Raw genomic sequence first — 21,641 nt, 5'->3', positions numbered from 1 at the left:
CACAAAGCAAAAAAAGGACACAGTAGACCAAGGCATCAAGTTTTAAATAAAAAGTGGAGGATGGACCAGGTCTCTATGGAAACACACACTGTAACCAGCTGGAGACACAAGATCTCCACGAGTCCCACACAATCCTGCCTCTTACTCTGATTTTTGTCTTTCCAAGTAGAGAGTTCCTCAGTTACAGAAAACAAGTCCACAATTTTCAAAAAGCATACTTTGAAATATTCCTTATAATTACTTACAATTATATGTCCACAAATATTTTGCAACTTTTTTTTCTATTTAAGGACCAAAAACTTCTGTTATGAAAAAACAAAATCTAAGATAAGGCTCGTGTCAAGGAAGATTTTCCTCATTATTCTACACCAAGGACCAACTTCAAGTGGCATCATCACTTACTGTGATAGTTCCGACATTTCTTCGTCATAAATCCTCTTCCTATCAGACAGCTCCTCTGGTAAGTATCGGAATATCAATTCTTCAGCCAGAACAGTTACATTAAAATTTCGGGTTGCCAACAACTATAACAAAAAAGGTATGTTAAGTGACAGCAGAGAATAAATAATCCTGAAGGGCAGTGCTTAGCAGTGAGTCTGGCCTGCGGGTTTGTTCTGTACACGAGAGAAAGGGGTTGGCTGGTATTTGCTGTTTGGGTGACTAGTGCTTCCTGGCAATATAATAAAAACTGGAAGCCGGGTGGTGGTGGCGCACGCCTTTAATCCCAGCACTCGGGAGGCAGAGGCAGGTGGATCTCTGTGAGTTCGAGGCCAGCCTGGGCTACAGAGTGAGTTCCAGGAAAGGCGCAAAGCTACACAGGGAAACCCTGTCTTGAAAAAAAACAAACAAAAAAACAAAAACAAAAACAAAAAAAATAAAAACAAAAACTGGATACTTGAAGTCTTTGTCCTTAAAGGGCTTATATTTAGCAAACTTCCAGGACGTTTCTTTTTTCTCCTTTGAAAAAAAACTTCATTGACTTTTTTGGTTATCACACAGAGCAATGGTTATTACTGTGCCATTTTCATCCACATACATGATGTGCAAGATTTTGCTTCTTCACCCAGCCCTCATGAGACAGCAGGAAAAGCACAAGCAAAAGGCTTGTGTTACAAATGGTCACAGAGGCAAGCTTTTGCTTTCATGAGCATAGGGAGCCATCTTCAGGTCCCTGGATCCCGGGAACATGGGTGCATTAGAGAGCAGGGGAGGTGTGCCTGTCAGCAAGAGATGGTAAGAGCATGGGAGAAGGCCACAGAGGCACTCCCTAATGAACTGCTGCCCACAGAATGCATTTAAGGCATAGCGCAACACTGATAATTGTCCTGCGACCCCTGAAAAGTTTAGAAATTTGCAGTGCGAATGCAACTGAATAATGTAAGCGCATCATGCAGCCTAATAAGGCAAGTATGTATTAACGTTTTAGAAAGGTTTTAATGACGAGGACATATTTCAACATGTTTTGGCAATGAATTTAAAAGTTATAATTGCAGCCGGGTGGTGGTGGCACACTCCTTTAATCCCAGCACTCCAGAAGCAGAGCCAGGCGGATCTCTATGAGTTCGAGGCCAGCCTGGTCTACAGAGCGAGATCCAGGACAGGCACCAAAACTACACAGAGAAACCCTGTCTTGAAAAACCAAAAAATAAAACAAATAAATAAAATAAAATAAAAATAAAAAAAGTTATAATTGCTTTAAATTTTATCTTATTTTAATACCCTCTCCTGTAATGTCAGATTTTTGTTTTGTTTTGTTTACATAAATGGACTCAAGAGTTTCTATTTGGGTTAAATATCAACAAATAGGTTTCCTATATACCTAAATTTTACTGGATTTGGTTTCAGACCAAAGACAGCAACCACTGATGATTGGAAAGGGCATAAAAGGGACTGGACAGCACTATGGAACAATCCGGACACACACTAAGTGCGCCATAATGTATCAAACCGTTGGGAGCGAACACGCACTCCCAACACAGATTCTGCTAGCTTTTTTCAGTCTAACTCAATGGTTTAGATCTGAAAACAACTTTAAGACTCGGCTACTTCTGCATCTAATGCTCCCTTGTATGTTTTGGTTGATGAAAGAGGTGGGAAATGATCCATCTTAGATTAAAAAAAAAAATCTGATTTTAACAAGTAGATGGTGGAGGAAAAGCACGAAATGTCTACCGAAGTACAAGAAGAGGGGCCTTTTCATTTCACAAGCCACTTGCCTCAGACAGCTTGTCCTTGCACAACGGACAGTGTGGAGCATGGTCAAGGCAGCGCTCAAGGCATTTCAGGCAAAATGTATGTCCGCAGGGTGTAGTGACAGGCTCAAAGAGCAACCTAGAAAGAAGATCATGGTTTTCACCAAGATACATCCAGAACAGACTCTCAGATAAACTGCTTGTTTAAATGGATGCCCCATGCAGAGTCCATACAACTGTGGAAGTTGTTTATATCCACTCCTCCTTTATATTTTTGTTAAAGTTTTAGAAAACAAATCAATTATTATTGGTATGTATTGTGCTGACTAATGTTATGTTCATTTGACACAGGCTAGAGTCATCTGAGATGAGGGAACCCCAATCAAGAAAATGCCTTCATAAGATCGGGCTGTAAGCAAGCCTGCAGAGCATTTTCTTAGTGATTGATGTATGGGAGGGACCAGCCCATTGTGGGTGGGACCACCCCTGGGCTGATGGTCCTGGGTTCTATAAAAAAAAAAAAATCAGGCTGAGCAAGCCCTGGGGAGCAAGCCAGTAAGCAGCACCTTTCTGCTGTGGGATATTCTGTATGTTAAATGTGTTGCTCTGATTGGTTAATAAATAAAACACTGATTGGTCAGTAGCCAGGCAGGAAGTATAGGCGGGACAAGGAGAGAAGAGAATTCTGGGAAGTGGAAGGCTGAGGCAGAGAGACGCTACCAGCCGCCGCCAAGACAAGCGAGATGTAAGGTACCAGTAAGCCACGAGTCACGTGGCAAATTATAGATTAATAGAAATGGGTTAATTTAAGATATAAGAACAGCTAGCTAGAAGCCTGCCATGGCCATACAGTTTATAAGTAATATAAGTCTTTGTGTGTTTACTTGATTGAGTCTGAGCAGCTGTGGGACTGGCGGGTGAGAGAGATTTGTCCTGACCGTGGGCCAGGCAGGAAAACTCTAGCTACCCCGCTCCATGGCCTCTGCATCAGCTCCTGCCTCCAGGTTCCTGCCCTGTTTTAGTTCCTGTCCTGATTTCCTTCCGTGACCATGGATGTAGAAGTGTAAGCCAGATAAACCCTTTCCTCCCCAAATTGTTTTTGGTCATGATGTTTTATCATAGCAATAGTAACCCATATTAACACACACGCACATCTTAAAGGTGTGTGTGTGTGTGTGTGTGTGTGTGTGTGTGTGTGTGTGTGCGCGTGCATGTCTACTAACAGTACCTTGCAGGTGGTTACAGAACCAGAAACATTTACTTTTAAAAAGAGTTGCATGTGTTCTATGCCAGCCTACCTCATGCACAGAGCACACTCAAAGTCAGTTGCGTCAATTGTGAACTCTGGCTCTTCCAGAGAGTTCACCTTCTCCTGAGGTGAGGAATCCGCATCTGAAAAAGTTTTCAAATGTTGTAACTAACATCCAAACTTCTGAGAAACACCACACAATGAATTTATTTCTTCTGTGCAAAATGTTTCAATATCAATGTTAACAAACGATGCTGAAAAAGAAATTCTTGTCCAGCAAGTTTAAAGCAAGAACTGATCATGTTGGTACAAATTCAGGAGAAAAATTCATCCAAGTGTTCTCTTTCTCATTATAAAGCCCCTGCAAAATTAACTCTAGAAAACAAACTGGTATACTCATTTCTTTATGGATTTTACTTGTGTAAAATTCATTTGAGTACTAACTAATTCATCTGAGTACTAACTAATACTCTACCCCCTTGGATTTCAGAACGGCATGGCAAGAAACAGCCTCCTGACCTTTCTTGGGAACTTTTTCAGGGGTGTTCCTGTCACATTCATCTTCGGTGTCACTTGGGAGCTGTCTCTTTAAAGTGCCACTCGGGGCTGCCGGGATGACGCTTTCCAAAGCCTTTTTGTCCTCTTCATAGTGTAGACCCAGAATGAAATACAGAACCGAAGAACTGGCATTCCCGACTACATCAGACTTCTCAGATGGAGTCTATTTAAGAAGGAAAAAAAGAATCCTGAATATTCAAGAACCACAGGATACAAGGGAAAAACAAAACAAAACAAAAAGAACAACATGAGTAGTCTTCTTAGAAACCTCTGGAAACGGGCTGTGGAGATGGCTCAGTGGGGAATGTACTCGCTGTGCAAGTGTGAGCCTTGGGTTTGGATCCTCAGTGTCTGTAACAGCTGGGTATGGCAGAGCTGAGCATGTCTGCAACTTCAGTGGGAGGGGAGACAGCCGGGCCAGTGGAAACAGGATGCTCCAGCATCAGTGAGAAGTCCTGTCTCAAAATGTACGTGGAGCAACAGAAGACGACACCCAGTGGTCACCCCTGGTCTCTACACACACAAACTAGATCTCTGAGGAAAAAGAGGGCCTGTGCTCTTGAGTCTGATTGCCTTTTTCTATTAGGTGATCAGAAGTGCTTTACACTTTTCATGGTAAAACACAGGATAATTTCTTTCTGAGAAGACCAATCTTCATATCGATAGCATATACATCAGCGTATACATTATATATCATATGCTCAGATCTATCTCTGCTCTCTTTTCTCCAAGACAAAATAATATGAGGTCTCCTGATGTCCTGGAGATGTTCCAAAATGTCTGGAGATGTTTGGAGGGGCTCCAGAGTTCTCATCTATGCTGTCCCATTAGAGTTCTACCGACTTCATTTAAAAGTCTTAACTAGTGTTTAGAACTAGCCCGTGTGATCCATGATGCCCAAGGAACTGCCCTACAGTAAAGCCCCCAATGGCAGACACATGCACTCCACACCTCAGGACTGCCTGTGTCCTTAGTGTCACCGCCTTCTTCCAGAGGGTGCTGGGGATTCGTCTCCTCTGGTCCGCTTTCGGTGGGAGCCGTCGAATTCTGATGCTCATTTTCCGAAGCTGGAAAGAACACCTCACATATTACCTATAAATTTCCCAAGAAGAGAAAATACATTGTAAAATCCTCTGGGTGGTGTATGGGGGCTTCTCTAACATTTTTTTTTTTAAGGTTCGGAGTCAGCAGAAGCCAAACAGGCCCTCAAAAATGGAAAAGAATAGCTGCCATATTTCCAACTGCCAACCTTTTAAAATACAAACATTTTGAAGCTGTACACAGTGTGTTAAGAACTGTAGACTCTAACCCCTCTCCACCTACATTACCAATGGAACTATATGGGAATGCACCCAGAAAAGGGAACCCCAGAAACCCTTTTCTGTGTGAAAAAGATGTTTCAAAGACAGGAAGCTGTTCTTAAGTCCCTAAAGTGGTTCCACACAACTGCGGAAGGAAAGATCGACTTGCATTCTACTGCACCACAAAATGAAATATGCTCATCAGCAGAGATTATAATGTAGACATATGGTAGCTGTTAAACTGTGTTAAGACAGGAAACACTGACAAGAGGAACCCCCAAACTCCCAGTCACTGGAAATGCTACATAAAGATCAGTGGGTACTGTCTAGGCATTTGGCTAGGATGGACTCCTACATTAAGCGTGACTCAGCACTTCTGGACCAGGCTGGTAAAGCTTTGCTGCACATCCCAGGTCAGTCCGTGGAGCTGAACTGTGCATGCCACATGCTTCACAAGGCAAACTCTAGGATCAGGACAAATCCTAGGACCAGCACTCTGTCTCCACGGCCTCACGCGGCAAGTTGGCCTCACATGTCAACGCCTCATCACAAATGAGGTGTGTGTACATTACCTGGACAGACATTCTGCTGCATATCTAATTAGAAGTTATCAAATGCGGTGCACGTGATTACTATGCTGTGAATCACACTATCGCGGGCATTTGAAATCACACGTGTTGCTCTGACAGGCAAGGAAGACTCCTGGCATGACACAAAGCCACGTGCGATACCTGAAGGAGGAAGTCCTTTACGAGAACTCATACCTTCTGTGTTTCCTTCTTGGCTGAGCTGCATTCAGGGTTTAAAGCAAGGCAGTAGATAAACTCCTTTAAGACTTCTTTACTTCTTCCCAAGCCAGAAAGAATCTGAGCTTTTATATGATGGCCCTGGATTTACCCAAAGACAAAACACAGCAAGATTATACACATCCGGCGACAACAGCCCTGGAGAAAGTGTTGGAACAGTTTGCTATCACTGCAGAGAGGTGGATGTGTGTGCACCGCATCTCCCTGTCTTGGGACAGCTCTCAAGACAAACTTCGCCGTTTAATAAACACATCTACAATCAGAATGCACTTATCACTGTAACTGAGATTTGTGCCCAAAGATGTTCTACAGGACATGCTAAGAAAGAAAGGGAGTCTACCAACCTAACTTCATTGTTTATGGTATTTATGAAATTCATACAGTTTACAAAAACTCTTGAATAGCTAAGAAATTAAGTGTGTAATATACTTATCATTAATTTTAAAGCAATGTTGAACAAAAGATCAAAGCCAGGCATACTTTGAATTCAAAATATATGGTAAATGATGACAAGTGAAACAGTTATAACTTCTATATACTAATAGTCACCATTTGTTTAAACATGTCCATGTGTGTATGCTACAGGCAGGGGCGATCTTAGAGGTCAGAAGAAGGTGTTGGGAACTAAAGGGGTGCTGCACCTTGTTTGTTTCCTTGATAGTCTGATGTCTTTTAGTAAAATACACTGGAACTCCTTATCATTTAACCAGTTGTGTGGATTAGTACTGAATTGGGAGGATCACTTTGTATATGCTGAGTACACCTTCTCCTTATCTTGCAGTCTTATCTGTTCCTAATCTGTGTTTAGCTTTTCGTCTCTGCACCCATGTCTTTTGAAGATCAGGAGTTTCAAAAGTTTGGTGAGGACCCACTCACCAAATTCTTGCTCTTGTATTGTGTACCTTCTGGTCCCATCTGCTGGCTGCTGATCTTACATTTATTTCCTTTCTGCCGTTCACCTTGGTTTTATTTAAGATTCATTTTTAGTTCTGTGTCTGTGTGCAACTGTCTGAGTATATATGCCCCATGAGTACAAGCTTCTGCTGAGGCCAGAGTAGGATGCTGGATGCCCTTGAGCTAGAATTGAAGACAGTTGTGAGTCACCCACCATCGCCAATCTCAAGTCTTCTGGAAGAGCAGCAAACGTTTGTAACCACTGAACCATCCCTCCAGCCCCTCTCCTTGGTTCTTTTTTTTTTTTCCCCAAGATTTATTTATACATTATTCTGCCTGCATGTGTCCGTGCAGGCCAGAAGAGGGCACCAAAGGGCATCTCACTATGGAAGGCTGTGAGCCACCATGTGGTTCCTGGGAATTGAACTCAGGACCTCCAGAAGAGCACTCAGAGCTCTTAACTGCTGAGCCATCTCCTTGGTTTAAATTTGCTCTTCTTGATGTAGTTTCATAAGACAGAAACAAGATTTGGGACCTTTGACCTTTAATAGGAGATGATAATAATATAAATTTCCCTCTAAGAATGGCTTGTTTGTTGTTTGTTTTTCGAGACAGGGTTTCTCTGTGTAGCTTTGTGCCTTTCCTGGAACTCACTCTGTAAACTAGGCTGGCTTCGAACTGCCAGAGATTCGCCTGCCTCTGCCTCCCAAGTGCTGGGATTAAAGGCGTGCCCAGCTCCTAAGAATGGCTTTAACGACATCTAAGAAATTAAATGTATAACATATTTTATCATTAATTTTAAATACTTGATGGTTTCCTTTTGATTTCTTCTCTGTCCAAATGATTGTTTAAGAAGTAAGCTGTAGATATATAAGGACTTCCTAGATTTTTCTTGCTCTTGTTGACTTCTATTTTTAGTTGTTTTGAGAGAACCTTCCTTTGAGGATTTCAATATTTTGGATCTTGATACTGTTTTATGCACACTGGATCTAATGCATTAAAAAAGATATGTATGCTATAGTTAAATGCATTGTTCTACAGCTGCCAATTCAGTTGAAATGAAGTCTCCTTCTACGTCTCTAAAGTATTCCTTTAGTTTCTACTGATGCTCTTTGAGATTAATATGACGGTTCAGTTTTTGTATACTCATGTCTTCACATTTAAAGTGAATTTCTTGTAGCTACTGTATCGTGGGTCTTGCTTTGCAGGCATGCCGATGTTTTCTATTCCCACTTTGAATATGCTGCTCCCGTGCTGACTGGCCTCCATGAGATGTTAACCATCCATCTTGCTATTTCCCTGTGTGTTATGTTTTCTTGCTACTTCTTTAACAACTCTGGCTCTAACAGCAGATTGATTGTGATTTGAGTTATTTTGTGTGGTTTCCTGTTCAACTCATGCATCTGAAATTAATGTTTCCCACTTCGGTAGTTTGAATGTAACTGGCCCCCACAAGCTCACGGGAGTAGCACTATTAGGAGGTGTGGCCTTGTTGGAGGAAGTGTGTCACTGTGGGGGTGGGCTCTGAGGTCTCATGTATGCTTAAGCCACTTGAGTTCTGATCCCAACCACCCATGTGAAAACAGCTGGGAGGGTGACATACTGGGATGGGGAGACAGGAGGACCCCAGGGGTTCACTGAGAGACCCTGAATAAAAATATAAGGTGGAGAAGCAATTGAGAAATACATTGCAATATTAACCCCTGGCCTCTATGTGTACCTACACAGGTGAGTGCAATGGCACACACACACACACACACACACACACACACAGAGGCACACACACACAGAGGCACACACACACCATAACCTTAATCAAACAGATGCTTTCCAAAGCCAATGAATAAGCATAACTCACTTTAGTCAGGAGAGGCTCCCTCTGACAAACTGCTTCAGCATCCCACAGGGCTTGCTCATAGTTCTTCATGGTTAGATAGATCTCTGCTCGCAGCAGCAGTAGCGAGTTATCATCGGGGGCTGAAAGACAGTAGAGATACATGTGACTGTATTTGAAGATACATTGCTTTCAGTCCTTAAACATATTAAATTAGGGAGGGAATAAGCACAAAGACAAATATGAAACAGCTCCTCCCAGGGATCACATGTACAGTTCACTAGGTACATGAGTATAAGTTACAGAATTTCTTTCAGGAAAACAGAAACGAGTTTAATTGGACTTCAAAATGCATTAAGGAAAAACAAATTTAATATTGACTGTTCCTCCAAGCCCAATCTCCAATAATAAAGTAATTTCATAATCCAATAATCCTAATCTAAAATGCTTTCAAATCTGAGTTTCAGGTTTGGAGGTATTTCAGATTTTGTATTTTTAATTGGAAGACACTCAAAAAGAGAAAGAAAGCCTATAAAATCTAGACTCTAAAACTGTTTTGGATCAGATAAAGCCATGCTGTATAATTAGGTATTTTAAAGGGGATATATGAAATACATTTCATGGGAAGCACACTAAGAAAGTTGTGCTTTAAAAACTAATACAACGGGATGTATAGATGGCTCCATCTGTGAAGTGCTTCAAGAACCAAAGTAAAAAACGGAAGGTGTGTACAGTGGAACACGCCTGAAGTCACAGCACCGGAGAGGTAAAAGGCAGGAGGCTCCTGGCGGTGGCGGTGGTGCACGCCTTTAATCCCAGCACTCGGGAGGCAGAGCCAGGCGGATCTCTGTGAGTTCGAGGCCAGCCTGGTCTACAGAGCGAGATCCAGCACAGGCACCAAAACTACACAGAGAAACCCTGTCTCGAAAACAAACAAACAAACAAAAAAGGCAGGAGGCTCTCCAGGGGAGCCCCAGTGCATCAAAAACAAGGTAGAGAGCCATTGAGAAAAACGCCTGACACCCACTTCTGGCCTCCACAGTCACACACAGGAACACATGCGCACACACATGCCACACACCAAGAAACTGTATCAGAGGGGTAAAACATAATTTGTTTTCCTACACAACCATGTGCATGCCCATTTACCTGCGTAAGTGTATTACACCCACAGTACCTTCTCGACTTTCTTCCCTATGCTTCTCATACGGAAGATGTATTGGTAACTGTTTGTATGATGACACAGACAAACCCAGCTCCTCAGAGAGGCCCAAAAGCCACCCTCTCTACGGAACGACAGACAGTGCCTAACAAGTGCTGAAGGGGCAGGGTACCACGGAAACTCACAAAGCCAGAGCTCCCCAAAGTTGAACCTTCACAGCTGTTTTTCACACCCCTTGACTTTGCTCGATCCACCTCCATCTTCTCAGGATCCTCAAAGCAGGACCAGAGCTGCACTTTTCCGTTGACAACTATGCTGAGCACTTAGATACACTCCTTTGTCTCTTCCTGAACACGTTTTCAGTTTGCCTTGAAACCTTGACTTTGACCTCTAAAGTCTTACTTGGGCCCTTGCAAAGGCCAATATGCTTCCTATTAGTTTATGTAGATAACCGAGCTAATGTACGGGGAAAAACTCACCTAAGACAGGACTTAAGACATGGTAAGTTGCAAAAAAAAAAAATGTGTTATGGACACCTGTCATTGAGAGGCATGTCATTGAAAGGATGGGGCAATGGGGAGCAGGAGTCACAGGTAGACATTCCCAAGTTTGTTTCTTTTTAACTGATACAAATCAAAGCATAACACCAATCGTTTCTCACTGAACTGTGATTCAAACCTCCTGTTGCTAATTTTTAAGACATAAGGTAACTGCCGGGCGGTGGTGGTGCACGCCTTTAATCCCAGCACTCGGGAGGCAGAGCCAGGCGGATCTCTGTGAGTTCGAGGCCAGCCTGGTCTCCAAAGCGAGTTCCAGGAAAGGCGCAAAGCTACACAGAGAAACCCTGTCTCGAAAAACCAAAAAAAAAAAAAAAAAAAAAAAAAAAGACATACGGTAAACAACACAAAACAGCTCCAGGAAGTACCTGAAACTGACCAGATTCACTAAGCCCCTCCCTCTCAATAGTGAACAACAAAGACTGCTGAGAGGCAAAGGTGCAAGGAGAGCTTTCAGACAAGCTAAGCTGCAAAGGAGACTCTCAGGATGAGCCAAGCTGCAAGCAAGAAACAGAGATCAGCCGAGCAGCCTGGAAGGAGCAGAAACCAGCTGAGCTGCCTTGGAGGGGTGTCGAACAACTGAGCCACAGGGAGCTGCCTTCAAGTTGTACAGTATACTCTAAATGTCCAGCTTCTATGAGATGTCACCCATGTTAGGGTGGGCTTTGGCGATGCAGCTCTCTTTGAGTTATTTCTGTTCCTGTAAGTGACCCCTCACCCATGTTCCTGTAAGTAACCCTTTGGTCTGTCATGGGCTATCTACATGTGGTGAGTAGATGTGTGTGTTACATCTCCCCAGGAAAGTCATGTCACATAACACTCACTTGCTCACTCTTTGTCTCTGGTAATACAGGTCTATTTTGGAATTCTTTGGTAAAGGGAGAATATTTCCCTTAAGGTTGAAAGCTCTCCCATCCTCAACATCAAGTGAAAATGTCCATCTGTTAGTTAGGATCCATAATGAGATCTTATATGCTCCATCTTTGAAAATGTACATACAAACTGAGAGGCATTGACAGAACTCAGAAGCAAGTGTATGGTTTTTTAAAAAACTTTTTATTGTATGTGTATGGGTGATTTTGCCTACATGTAAGTCTGTGCATCACATGCTTGCCTGGTGCCCTCAGGGGCCAGAACAGGGCATCAAATCCTCTACAACTGTAGTTACAGATGGTTGTGAGCTGCTGTGTGAACTCAGGTCCCAGCCCATGCTCTTAACTTCTGAGCCATCTCTCCAGCCCCGAGTGTATGTTTTTTTAAAAAATATAGATTTTCTTTATTCTTAAAAATTTTATACATGTATACAGTGAAATATGATCATATCCATCCCCATTCCAACTTCACTAATATCATTCCCAACTTCCTGCTATCTTCCATGTACATACAGGCAACATTAGTTGTACTCAGAGGGTTATAAAAAAGAAACCAACAGCAAACAAACGTATTTTAAAAGGAGACTTTCCACTGCCTGGAAGAAAAACAATTCTTAATTCTCAGAGGCTCTGCCTTTTAAAAAAAAGTATGTCATTATATGGGAACTATAACTGTAGATTAATCATTTCTAACTGAAAGATTAGGGAAAAGTTCCTTAACTGCACAATTACATGCATTTTGATAACTCCCCTTTGGAGGGTTTTAAAAATCTAAACCAAAGAAGCTACTGGAACTACAGACTGAGCTTCAAAGGCAACTCCATGGGCCGCATACCCTGTGCCCACTACATGAGTTTCTCATGGCTCCTGGCAGCTTGCCGGCTGGTTCTCCTGAGTTTCCCACACAGCCATATTGTGTGCGGACAGTTACATTTCTTTGACTGTACTATTTCCAGACCTTATTTCCTCTCACTCTCACCTTATAAAAGTATTGATAGTGGTTCCTCATCCTCTCTCACAGGCCCACACAATTCCCCCCATTCTTTTTTTTTCCCCCGAGACAGGGTTTCTCACTTTGTAGACCAGGCTGGCCTTGAACTCACAGAGATCCGCCTTCCTCTGCCTCCCAAGTGCTGAGATTAAAGGCGTGCACCACCACACCCGGCTTCCCCCATTCTTGACTTCAAAAGACTATGTCTGGGAGTTGGCTCAGTAGCCATGAGCACTCAGCTGAGTGGCTCTTCCAGAGGATCTGGGTTCAATTCCCAGCACCCACACGGCAGTTCACAGCCATTTGTAACTCCAGTTTCAGGGGATTTGATGCCCTCTTCTGGCATCTGGTGGCATGATGAGCACACACATGTGAAATGGCTAAGGTGATGCCATCTTGTCCTGATTTTATTTCGAGACATTCCTCAGCCTTCCACCCCAACAGCCACATCCACGTTGGCAATGCTTTTGGTGGGACTGTCCGTGACCCTGACCATGGTCCAGACATATTAATCAGAATAACTGATGTTTGTGCAGGCTGAAACTAAAATAGCTAAGTGGAAGTGAAAATTAGAAATAATTGTCATGTAGTGTCTGGAAAACACCATTAAGCTCTGCAAAGAGGCGGATGTCGTTCTGACCCCCCTCAAACACTGATGTAATTGTGGGTTTTGTCTTTAAAAATGCTGCACTCCTGAGCTCTGCACCAAGAGACTCCACGGCATGAGCCAGCTCTTGATCATCAGCTAAAATAGGACTCATTGTCTTCTAATTGACTTAATTAGTGTGGTCATCACTATCTCACATGGATCATTCCACAGACATGTAAACATCCGTACATAGATAATTGCAAAAAATAAAGACTGTGTCCAATCACTGATGAAGTTAGCCAGGCTACCTTTGATCCTAGATTCCTACTAGGGCTTTATACCAGAGGAGGCTATGTTCCAGGAGGTTGTTCGAGGATCTGAAAGATGAAAGTACCGTGTCTTCCTCCATCCAGTGGATTATGCTAACTGACTTGTCTAATATTGAATTGTCCTTAGATTCTGAAAACAGGCTGCTAGACTCATTTGGTGAGGGTTTCTCATCTATGCATATGTGAAAGATTGGTCCATACATTCTTGTCTCACAAAAAGAGATGGGAATTCTGTGTTTCTCTATAGTCCGAGATATAAAGGAATCAAGCTTTGAAAGTCTTTGGAGCTTGTGGGCAGAAGACAATCCCTCAGCAACATTCCAAGCTCTTTCAGATTACTCATTCACACTAACCTTTTACTTCTTCCTGGGCCCCTTTTGGATCATTCATATTTTCCTATGTAAAAGCATGTATTTTACCATCTGTGATAAACTGCTGTGTTTAATTGCACCACTTCTTCTCGGATATACTACTTGTGTTTTCCATTTTCTTTCCCATTTTCTTGCCCATCCCTGGCCTGGGCGACGACCCAGCTTGACTAGTTAAGTTAACTAGTTAAGCAGCTCTATTTCTCAACAGAGTAATTATAGCAGCTTGCGCAGATGCAACCAAAACACAAAGCCTCATGACAGAGTATACAGACCTGAGATGCAAGACCTGAATTTGAAATCCATTTTCACCGCTACTCATCAATCCTCTGCTTACACCAGCTACATGCTAGCTTACTCTGGAAGCTGACTGGGTTAAGAACGCCTTGCCCTTCCTTCAAATCAGTTTTCTTTTTCTAACAAAGCATTTAAGTGTACTCCTCACTTTCCAAAGGCTGCTTTTCCTGGAGTCCAGAACGAATCAGATTCACTTCTCACGTGGACATCAAATGAATCAAACCACTTTCTAAGCAGTAAGACGTACACTGATAAAATCAAGGGAAATTGTCCATAAATCACTCAAAAATCAATGGAAGAGGAAAGGTAACTTTTGATCCCTTTGTGTGGAGACAGCGTATGACAGAAATTGTGTGTGTGTACCTGCCAAGTAACTAACCCAAATTTAAGAAGGGTCATCAATTAACTCTGCTGTAAGTAGGTGTCAGGAGGGCCTCCTGAGATAGTGCCTGTGAGAAAGCCAGGAGAATTCATGCTCTGTATTTTGAGTTTGCCAGAGACTGTCTTCCAGTTGCCCAGAGCAGCCGCTGCACAGGGAGCTACTGTTCTGCTGTAAATGCCATCAAACGTGTGCGAAAGCGGAGAGGAGAACCATGTCCTTTCAAAGGAGTTCAATGAACAGACATCTAACGCAGTAAAAACCTGTGCTGAGTTCCCCGAGAACAGCAAAAGTGAGTGGCAACACTCCTCAGGGGCTGTTTATTCAGGGTGCTGTAGGACTAAGCCCGCGTCTTCAAGGTGTAATTTGAACATTTATTCATGTAACTTCGCCATCTCCACCCACCCAGTTCATGCTCAGCACCGAAGACATTCCCTTATGTGTTCTCCAGTGTGACAGATCCCTGGTAAGAGTGACCACCATTCTGGCTGTCACTAGCAGTTGATGTGAACACCATGGGATACCACTGCAGTAGTGTTTAAGAGCTAATGTATTGCATTACATGTTTTTTTTTCCTAACTAATTAATTAGTGAATGCGGGTATGCACATGTCTCAGTGTGCACATGGATGTCGGAAAACAACTCTCGGGAACTTTCTCTCTCCTGCATCCTTGTGAGAACAGAGAGTCAGACATAGTCAGGTCTAGGCACAAGTGATTCTACGCACTGAATCTTCTCACCAGCTCAATAGAAAGTTCTCATTCCCATTCAGGCCAAATGTTTCCTTATTTTAATGGTGATTTCTTATTTGATTCATTGGTAACAGCGTGGCTGGAAGTTCCCCAAGCTCACATTGATATTCTGCTCTGTTGTTAAGGAGTGTTAAGAGGTAGGGCCTAATGAGGAGATCAGGCCAGGAGGGCTTTGCTCTCCTGAACAGGCTAATGAGGCTATCACAGGGCAGGTGAGTTAAGGCCATCTAAGCAAGCCTCTGTGCTTGCCCCCTGCTGGGTCTTGCCTTGCAATGCCCTCTGCTTCCACAGAGCAGGGTCCTCAGCAGATGCTAGCACTCTGATACTGGATTTCTTGGCCTTCATAACTATGTGGAATCAGTGTCTTTCTCTTATAACTTAGCCAGTTTGTGGTATTTTGTTATGACATCAGAAAACCGACTGAGACAAGTTCTGGTACAAATGCACTGCTTTGTTTCCAAATATTTGAAGATTGTCTACTTATCTGTTGCTTAATTTTCCTTTATGATTAGGGTTCGAATAACACACTCTGTTTGATTTCAACCTTCTAATATTGGTTGCATTTATCTTCCAGTCTAACCCAGGAGTTGGCCTACATAGCAACAGGCCCATAGTCCTGTGAATTCGAACAGGTGATATATTCTACAAGTACTCCATGTAGTAGTGCCTATGAAATAAATAAAAATGCCAGTGTATCTGTTCCAACATGTGTCCTCACCTACTTTTCTCTTCATGTTTTATCAGTCACTAAAAGTTTTGTTTAAACTCTTTAAAACAAAAGTTTAGTTCTGCCACCTTGTATTCTTGGTGTGTGTGCCTGCTCACATACTTGTCAGGTGTCAGGACACTCAGAACACCACTTTTTTTCTGTTGAACCAGATCATATAGCCTAGACATCGCCATCCCTCTTTTTAAAAATAATTTATTTAACTTTATTTTATGTGCATTGGTATGAAGGTGTCAGATCCCCTGGAACTGGAGTTAGAGACAATTGTGAGCTGCCATGTGGGTGCTGGGAATTGAACCCGAGTCCTCTGGGAGAGCACCAGTGCTCTTAACCACTGAGCCATCTCTCCAGCCCCTCCATCCCTCTTCATACACTTGGCCTTTAATTTATCTGATGCTAATTTTGTCATATCAGGGCTCTCTCTGTCAGTCTTCCTATGCCACTTTTTACCAATTTGGACCTTTTTGTCTATGTATCAAAAGTTTTTCTCACATGGAAACACCAGATAGCCATGTTTCATTTAATCCAGTCTGTCGACATTTTAATGGAATATTCACATCACTTAACATGAAATGTAAAGTAAGTCCTCACTTTTCTAGGTGTCTCTTTTGTTCTCTGTGGCTTCGTTGTTCACTTTTACATTTTTTTTATTGTGTGTTTATGACTGGGGCGGGATTGCCTTGCTGGGGAGGTCACTGACTTTGTGGTTAGTTCATTCCTTTTATGTTCACATGATTTCTGGGGATAGAACTCAGATCCCAGGGCTGATGTCTTTACCTGCTGAGCCGCCTCAGAGGTCCCTTTGTTACTCTTTTGAATGGGTCAAAAATTTGTTACTTCACTAGAGCTTTTAAATTTCACCTTTTCATCCTTTCGGTAGTTGCTCACTTGAATATACTATAAAAATTTACCAGGATACTTCTAGTATTTTTACCACACCCGAGGCAGCACACTCACCACACAATCTTTATCGCTCACCCTGGCTTTGTGCTACCTCTCACGTTTGCTTTTATGTAAGTTATAAATGCCACACAACATCGATGTCTTTTGAGATGCCACTTTCATTCCTAGGGTTACATTTCTAGTCTTCATCCCTTCCTCGGTCCCATGATTTTACATGGGTAACTTTTCTGCAGTGAAGCCTTCCCCTTAGGGTTCTGTGTAGCACAATCCTGATACCAATGAAGTCCCTCAGCGCTGCCCATGGCTTTGGCCTAAAGCATCTTGACTTCCTTTTCACCCATGAAAGGTATTTTTAGATGGAAAACAACTTCTAGATAGGCTTTTTTTAGTCTTTATTTTATGTTTTATTCTTTCAGCCATCTGAAGATGTTAACCCATTGTCTTCCGGCTTCATTAGCTTGGTGTGAAAGTTGGCCGCCGCCCGTCTTACTTTGACTCCTTCAAAGGAAATAAGCCCACTCTGTCTTCTCTAACTGCTTTCCAACGTTTCCTTCTTTATTTTGGGGATTTCGATTCAGTGAGTCACAATTTTTCATCAGCTGTGGAACATTCTTGGCTCTTTTTTTTTTTCCTTTTAAATATTTCCCTTTCTCTTTGCTCTTCATCTGGGGTTCCAACTCCACAGACTTCAGAACCCTTGTCTGTGTCCCACACACCTCTGCTCTATTTTATCTTTGTCTCATTATGATCCGGCATGGAAATGTTCTATTAATTTGTGCCTTAGTTTCCTTTTCTGTTGCTGTGATACAGGCCATGAGCAAAAGCAACTTGGGGAAAGAAAAGGATTTATGTGGCTTACATATCCCAGGCCACAGTCCACTGAGGGAAGTCCAGGTAGCAACTCAAGGCAGGAATTGAAGCAGAAACCATGGAGGAATATCAGTTACTAGCTTTCTCCCCTCTGGCTTGCTCAGTTATCTTTCTTACATACCTCAGAACCACCTCCCAGGGGTGGCACCACCCACAGTGAGCTGGCCCCTTCCACATCGATCATCAATTAAGAAAATGTGCCACATGCCTGTCTACAGACCAAGATGGGGGCATTTTCTCAATTGATGTTCCCTCTTCTCAGACAACTCTAGCTTTTGTTAAGTCGACAAAACCCCTAACTAACACAACTTGTTTCTGGGATTTTTCATCCTAACTTCTGATGTGTGCAGTCTTTTTCCCCCCATCTAATTAACTTCCAACTTCAGACACAATCCTAGATTATCCATCTTGAATGTGTGGGGTGTACGTGTGGTGTGTGTGTGTGTGTGTGTGTGTGTGTGTGTGTGTGTGTGTGTGTAGGCAATTATCTGTAATTCTTTTCATACATATCTGTTCTCTTTAACATATGTATTCATTTAATTACATTCACAACTTATTGGCAAAGATTACTGACAAAGCCTCTACTTGGGTGAATCAGAACATTCGATCTTTGTAGAAGGAGTCAAGAAGGAAGTATTTGGGACACGGTGCTAATGATTGGTACAAACACAAACATTTTAAACATTTATGGCCTTTTGTACTGTACCAAAGTCTCTAATTTGAGCTAACATTATCATGAAATTTAATAGTGTGTGTGTGTGTGTGTGTGTGTGTGTGTGTGTGTGTGTGTGTGTGTGTGTGTGTTTGCGTGTGTGTCTTTGTGCAGTGCTGGGAATTGAACTCATGGCTTCATGAATGATAAGCATTCACTCTACCAATGAGCTACATCCCCAGTCTCCTTTTTCATTTATAAACTTTGAAACTAGGCAACCTGATTTTTCTTTTCTACTCTTTGACTAGAAAACGAATATGGGACATATTCAGTACAAGCCGTCAGATGACAGGACTGAAGTAGTCAAGATTCTAAACTCGTAAGCTGAATTCTAAAATATATAACATACATAAAAGGCTTAAGACATAGCTACATAGTTCATGAACTGATCAGAAAGTTAACACACATGTGTCTCCATCCCCAAAGTCAAGAAATAGACTGTGTCATTACCCACAGTCGGCCCCTGCCTCTTCACTATCAACAGTCCCTTTCACTCACCGACGATAACCACCACCCTTCCTTCTACCAACCTACAGCAGTGGCTCTCACCCTTCCTAATACTCTGACCCTTTTAATACTGCTCCTCGTGCTGTGGTGACCCCCAACTGCAAGACTATTTTCCTTGCTGCTTCATAACTATAACTTTGCAGTTATGAATCTTCATGTCGATATCTGTGTTTTCTGATGGTCTTAGGTGACCTCTGTGAAATGGTCATTGGACCCCTCCTAAGGGGTCCTAAGGTTGAGAACCACTGCCTTACAGTGATTTGCCTGCTCCCCTTCAAACAAGTGGAGTCACATAGTAAAGATGCTTGTGTGCATGGCTGTTGTTTCTTCTCTTCTTTTTCTAGTTTTTTTTGGGGGGGTAGTGGTGGTGGTACTGAATATTGAATCTGACACTTGATCAGTAGGCATTCAGTCACTGAGCTATAATTCCGCCCCCCCCCCCCCCCCCCCCCCCCCCACCCGACACACACACTTTTCATTATAAGACAAAGCTTTGAACTCACACTATAGCCCAGGCAGATGTTGAACTTGCCATGCTCCTGCCTCAGGTTCCCCAGTAGCTGGGATTACAGACAGATCTGTTCCACCAGGCCTGGCAAGTCCAATTGCTTCCACTTTGCATTGTGTTTGTGGGGTTTAGCACTCCATAGTCTGTAACTGAAACTGGCTGGTTTTCTTTCTTGTGGTATTCCACAAGGTCAATCGAATGTACCGGCCCATTCTGCTCTCACAAACATTCCTCGTTTCCCACCTTAGTTGTTTATTGTCTGAGTGCTTTGCCTACATGTACGTTTGCGCACTTTGAGCCTTCTCGGTTTCCAAGGCAGTCAGAAGAAGGCGCCAGATCCCCTGGGACTGGAGTTCCGGTTTGGAATCCCCTATGTGAATGCTGGGAATCTAACCTGTCAAGAGCAGCTTAACCAGTGAGCCATCTTCCCATCCTCAAGAGTAACTTTTCAATCATTTGGCGTACATGTATATGTACTTCTTTGAAAGTGTTAGAAACCAGTCATATTTAACACACGCATGCTACCAAACGATTTTCCAGGAGGAGAATTTGCATGGAACAGTTCTCATCTTCTCCAACATCTAAACACAGGTGAAGTATTTCAAATGAAAAAGTCACGTCTGAATTGGGAGTGGGGGAGTGCAGTGAATGCAAAAAACACAATGGACAAAAAAATAAAGTAAAATATTGATCTTTTAAATACTGAAGACATGTAAATAATATTTTCGATATAGAGTAAACAACGCTGTTAAAATAAATATTACTTGCTTCTTGTCACCCTAGTTAACATATCTACCAGAAAATTGAAAGTTATGTGGCTTACACTACAGCTCTTCGACATTACTTTACATCATACACCAGAGTCTTGGAAAAGACTCAAGAACGATGCACCTGGCATGTGACATTGGCCACCTTGCAGGGTGAGGCTGTTAGCCTTGTGCACCTTACTACCTTTGAAATTAAAATGCCACCGGCCACCGCCCAGCCCGTCCGTAGTCACCCTCGAGGCTGACTCACCCATGTCCAGGGCCTGCTGGCACCTGAGCAACGCGGTCTCGGGCTGCTGCTGGCGCTGAAGCCCCCGCGCCTGGCACGCCAGCTTGCGCAGGCGACATTCGGCGGGGAAGCATCTCTCCAGCACCCCGCTCAGCACCACGTTCACGCGCCGGGCCTGCCCCCGCCCGGGGACCAGCTCCACGCAGCGCTTGCACACCGTGATGCCGCTGGCCAGCGTCACCGGCTTGTAGAGCAGCCGGCCGCAGCGCGGACAGCCCAGCAGGTCGCGGGGCGCCACGGGCACCGGGGACCCAGACGCGTAGCCGGGCCTCGCCAGCAACGCAGGCGGCCGTTTGTCGCGCAGGCCCAGGGAGCGCGCCAGGCCGCTCGCCAGCTCCGCCAGCTCCTCGGGCCGCAGGGGACCGAGCAGTGCGGCGCCGCGGAAGGCGCCGATGGCCTCGGGGAGGCGGCCGGCGCGGGCCAGCGCGTCCCCCAGCTGCAGGCACAGGCCACGCTCCGGCTGCGCCAGGCCGGCCAGCAGCGAGCGGAAGAGCTCGGCCGCCTCCTCGTAGTCGCCCGCGAGGAAGGCCGCGGAGCCCTGCTCCAGGCGCTCAGCCGGGGGCTCCTCGAGGCTGCAGCTCACGTCCTGAGGGTCCGGAGGCTGGGGTGCCGGCTCGGGGCTCATCGTGCCGAGATGGGGTGCCGGGAGGCAAGAGCGCGGCCTCCGCCTCCGCCGTCAGACACGCGCGTCCGCGGACCGGGTGCTCCGAGCCGCCGCCGCGGTGACCGACCACTGCACGACGGGCCCCCGCAGGAGGCGCAGCGCGGCGCACGCGGCTCGGTCCCCAGCTCGCGCCAGGCGCCGTGCGCGCCCCAGTGGCTCACGTCAGCTAAGTGGCCGTGGGAGCGTGGCGACCCCCGCACAGCTTCTTGGCTGAACCTTTTCCGCGGCTCCCGGCGGGCGGCCCCGCGCGTGTGTGCGCGCGCATCCTCTCCCTGCCGCCCCCGAGTCGCTGCGCAAGCTGAAGCGAGCATCCCAGTGTCCTCGTGGTCCTCCATCCACCTGCATCTCGGCACCTGCCTGTTCCCCAAGGCCTAGCTGCCTAGACGACCCAGGGCCCCAGCAGTTTCCAAGCCTGTCAACCATCCCCAAGAGAATAAGACCCTGCAAAAGAGACCCTGCCCCTGCGCTCTCCAGTAACACAAGAATCCAGACAATGAAGATTACATACGTGCACACAAACCATCCAGTCTACATTAAACGTCTTTAAAGTACAAACGAAGCTAC

At 44.3% G+C, this 21,641-nt stretch overlaps 1 protein-coding gene across 1 annotated transcript in view; it reads right to left on the bottom strand.

The window, feature by feature from the left end:
- Positions 1–21,329, bottom strand: part of Lonrf2 (LON peptidase N-terminal domain and ring finger 2) — a 37,831-nt gene extending 16,502 nt beyond the window's left edge. Inside the window, exons 1-8 of the mRNA XM_052745090.1 lie at positions 20,375–21,329; positions 8,859–8,977; positions 6,065–6,187; positions 4,951–5,091; positions 3,961–4,162; positions 3,491–3,584; positions 2,217–2,331; positions 403–524 (exon numbers count right to left, since the gene is read on the bottom strand). Of these exons, the coding sequence (XP_052601050.1) occupies positions 403–524; positions 2,217–2,331; positions 3,491–3,584; positions 3,961–4,162; positions 4,951–5,091; positions 6,065–6,187; positions 8,859–8,977; positions 20,375–21,038 (1,580 nt within the window). The 5' untranslated portion in view covers positions 21,039–21,329. The remainder of the gene's footprint in view (positions 1–402; positions 525–2,216; positions 2,332–3,490; positions 3,585–3,960; positions 4,163–4,950; positions 5,092–6,064; positions 6,188–8,858; positions 8,978–20,374) is intronic.
- Positions 21,330–21,641: the final 312 nt, after the last annotated feature.

This window comes from Peromyscus californicus, unplaced genomic scaffold (genome assembly GCF_007827085.1).
Source record: "Peromyscus californicus insignis strain IS unplaced genomic scaffold, ASM782708v3 Scaffold_19__1_contigs__length_69161282, whole genome shotgun sequence".
NCBI classification, from domain to species: domain Eukaryota; kingdom Metazoa; phylum Chordata; class Mammalia; order Rodentia; family Cricetidae; genus Peromyscus; species Peromyscus californicus.
This window is presented reverse-complemented; position numbering and strand designations above follow the sequence as displayed.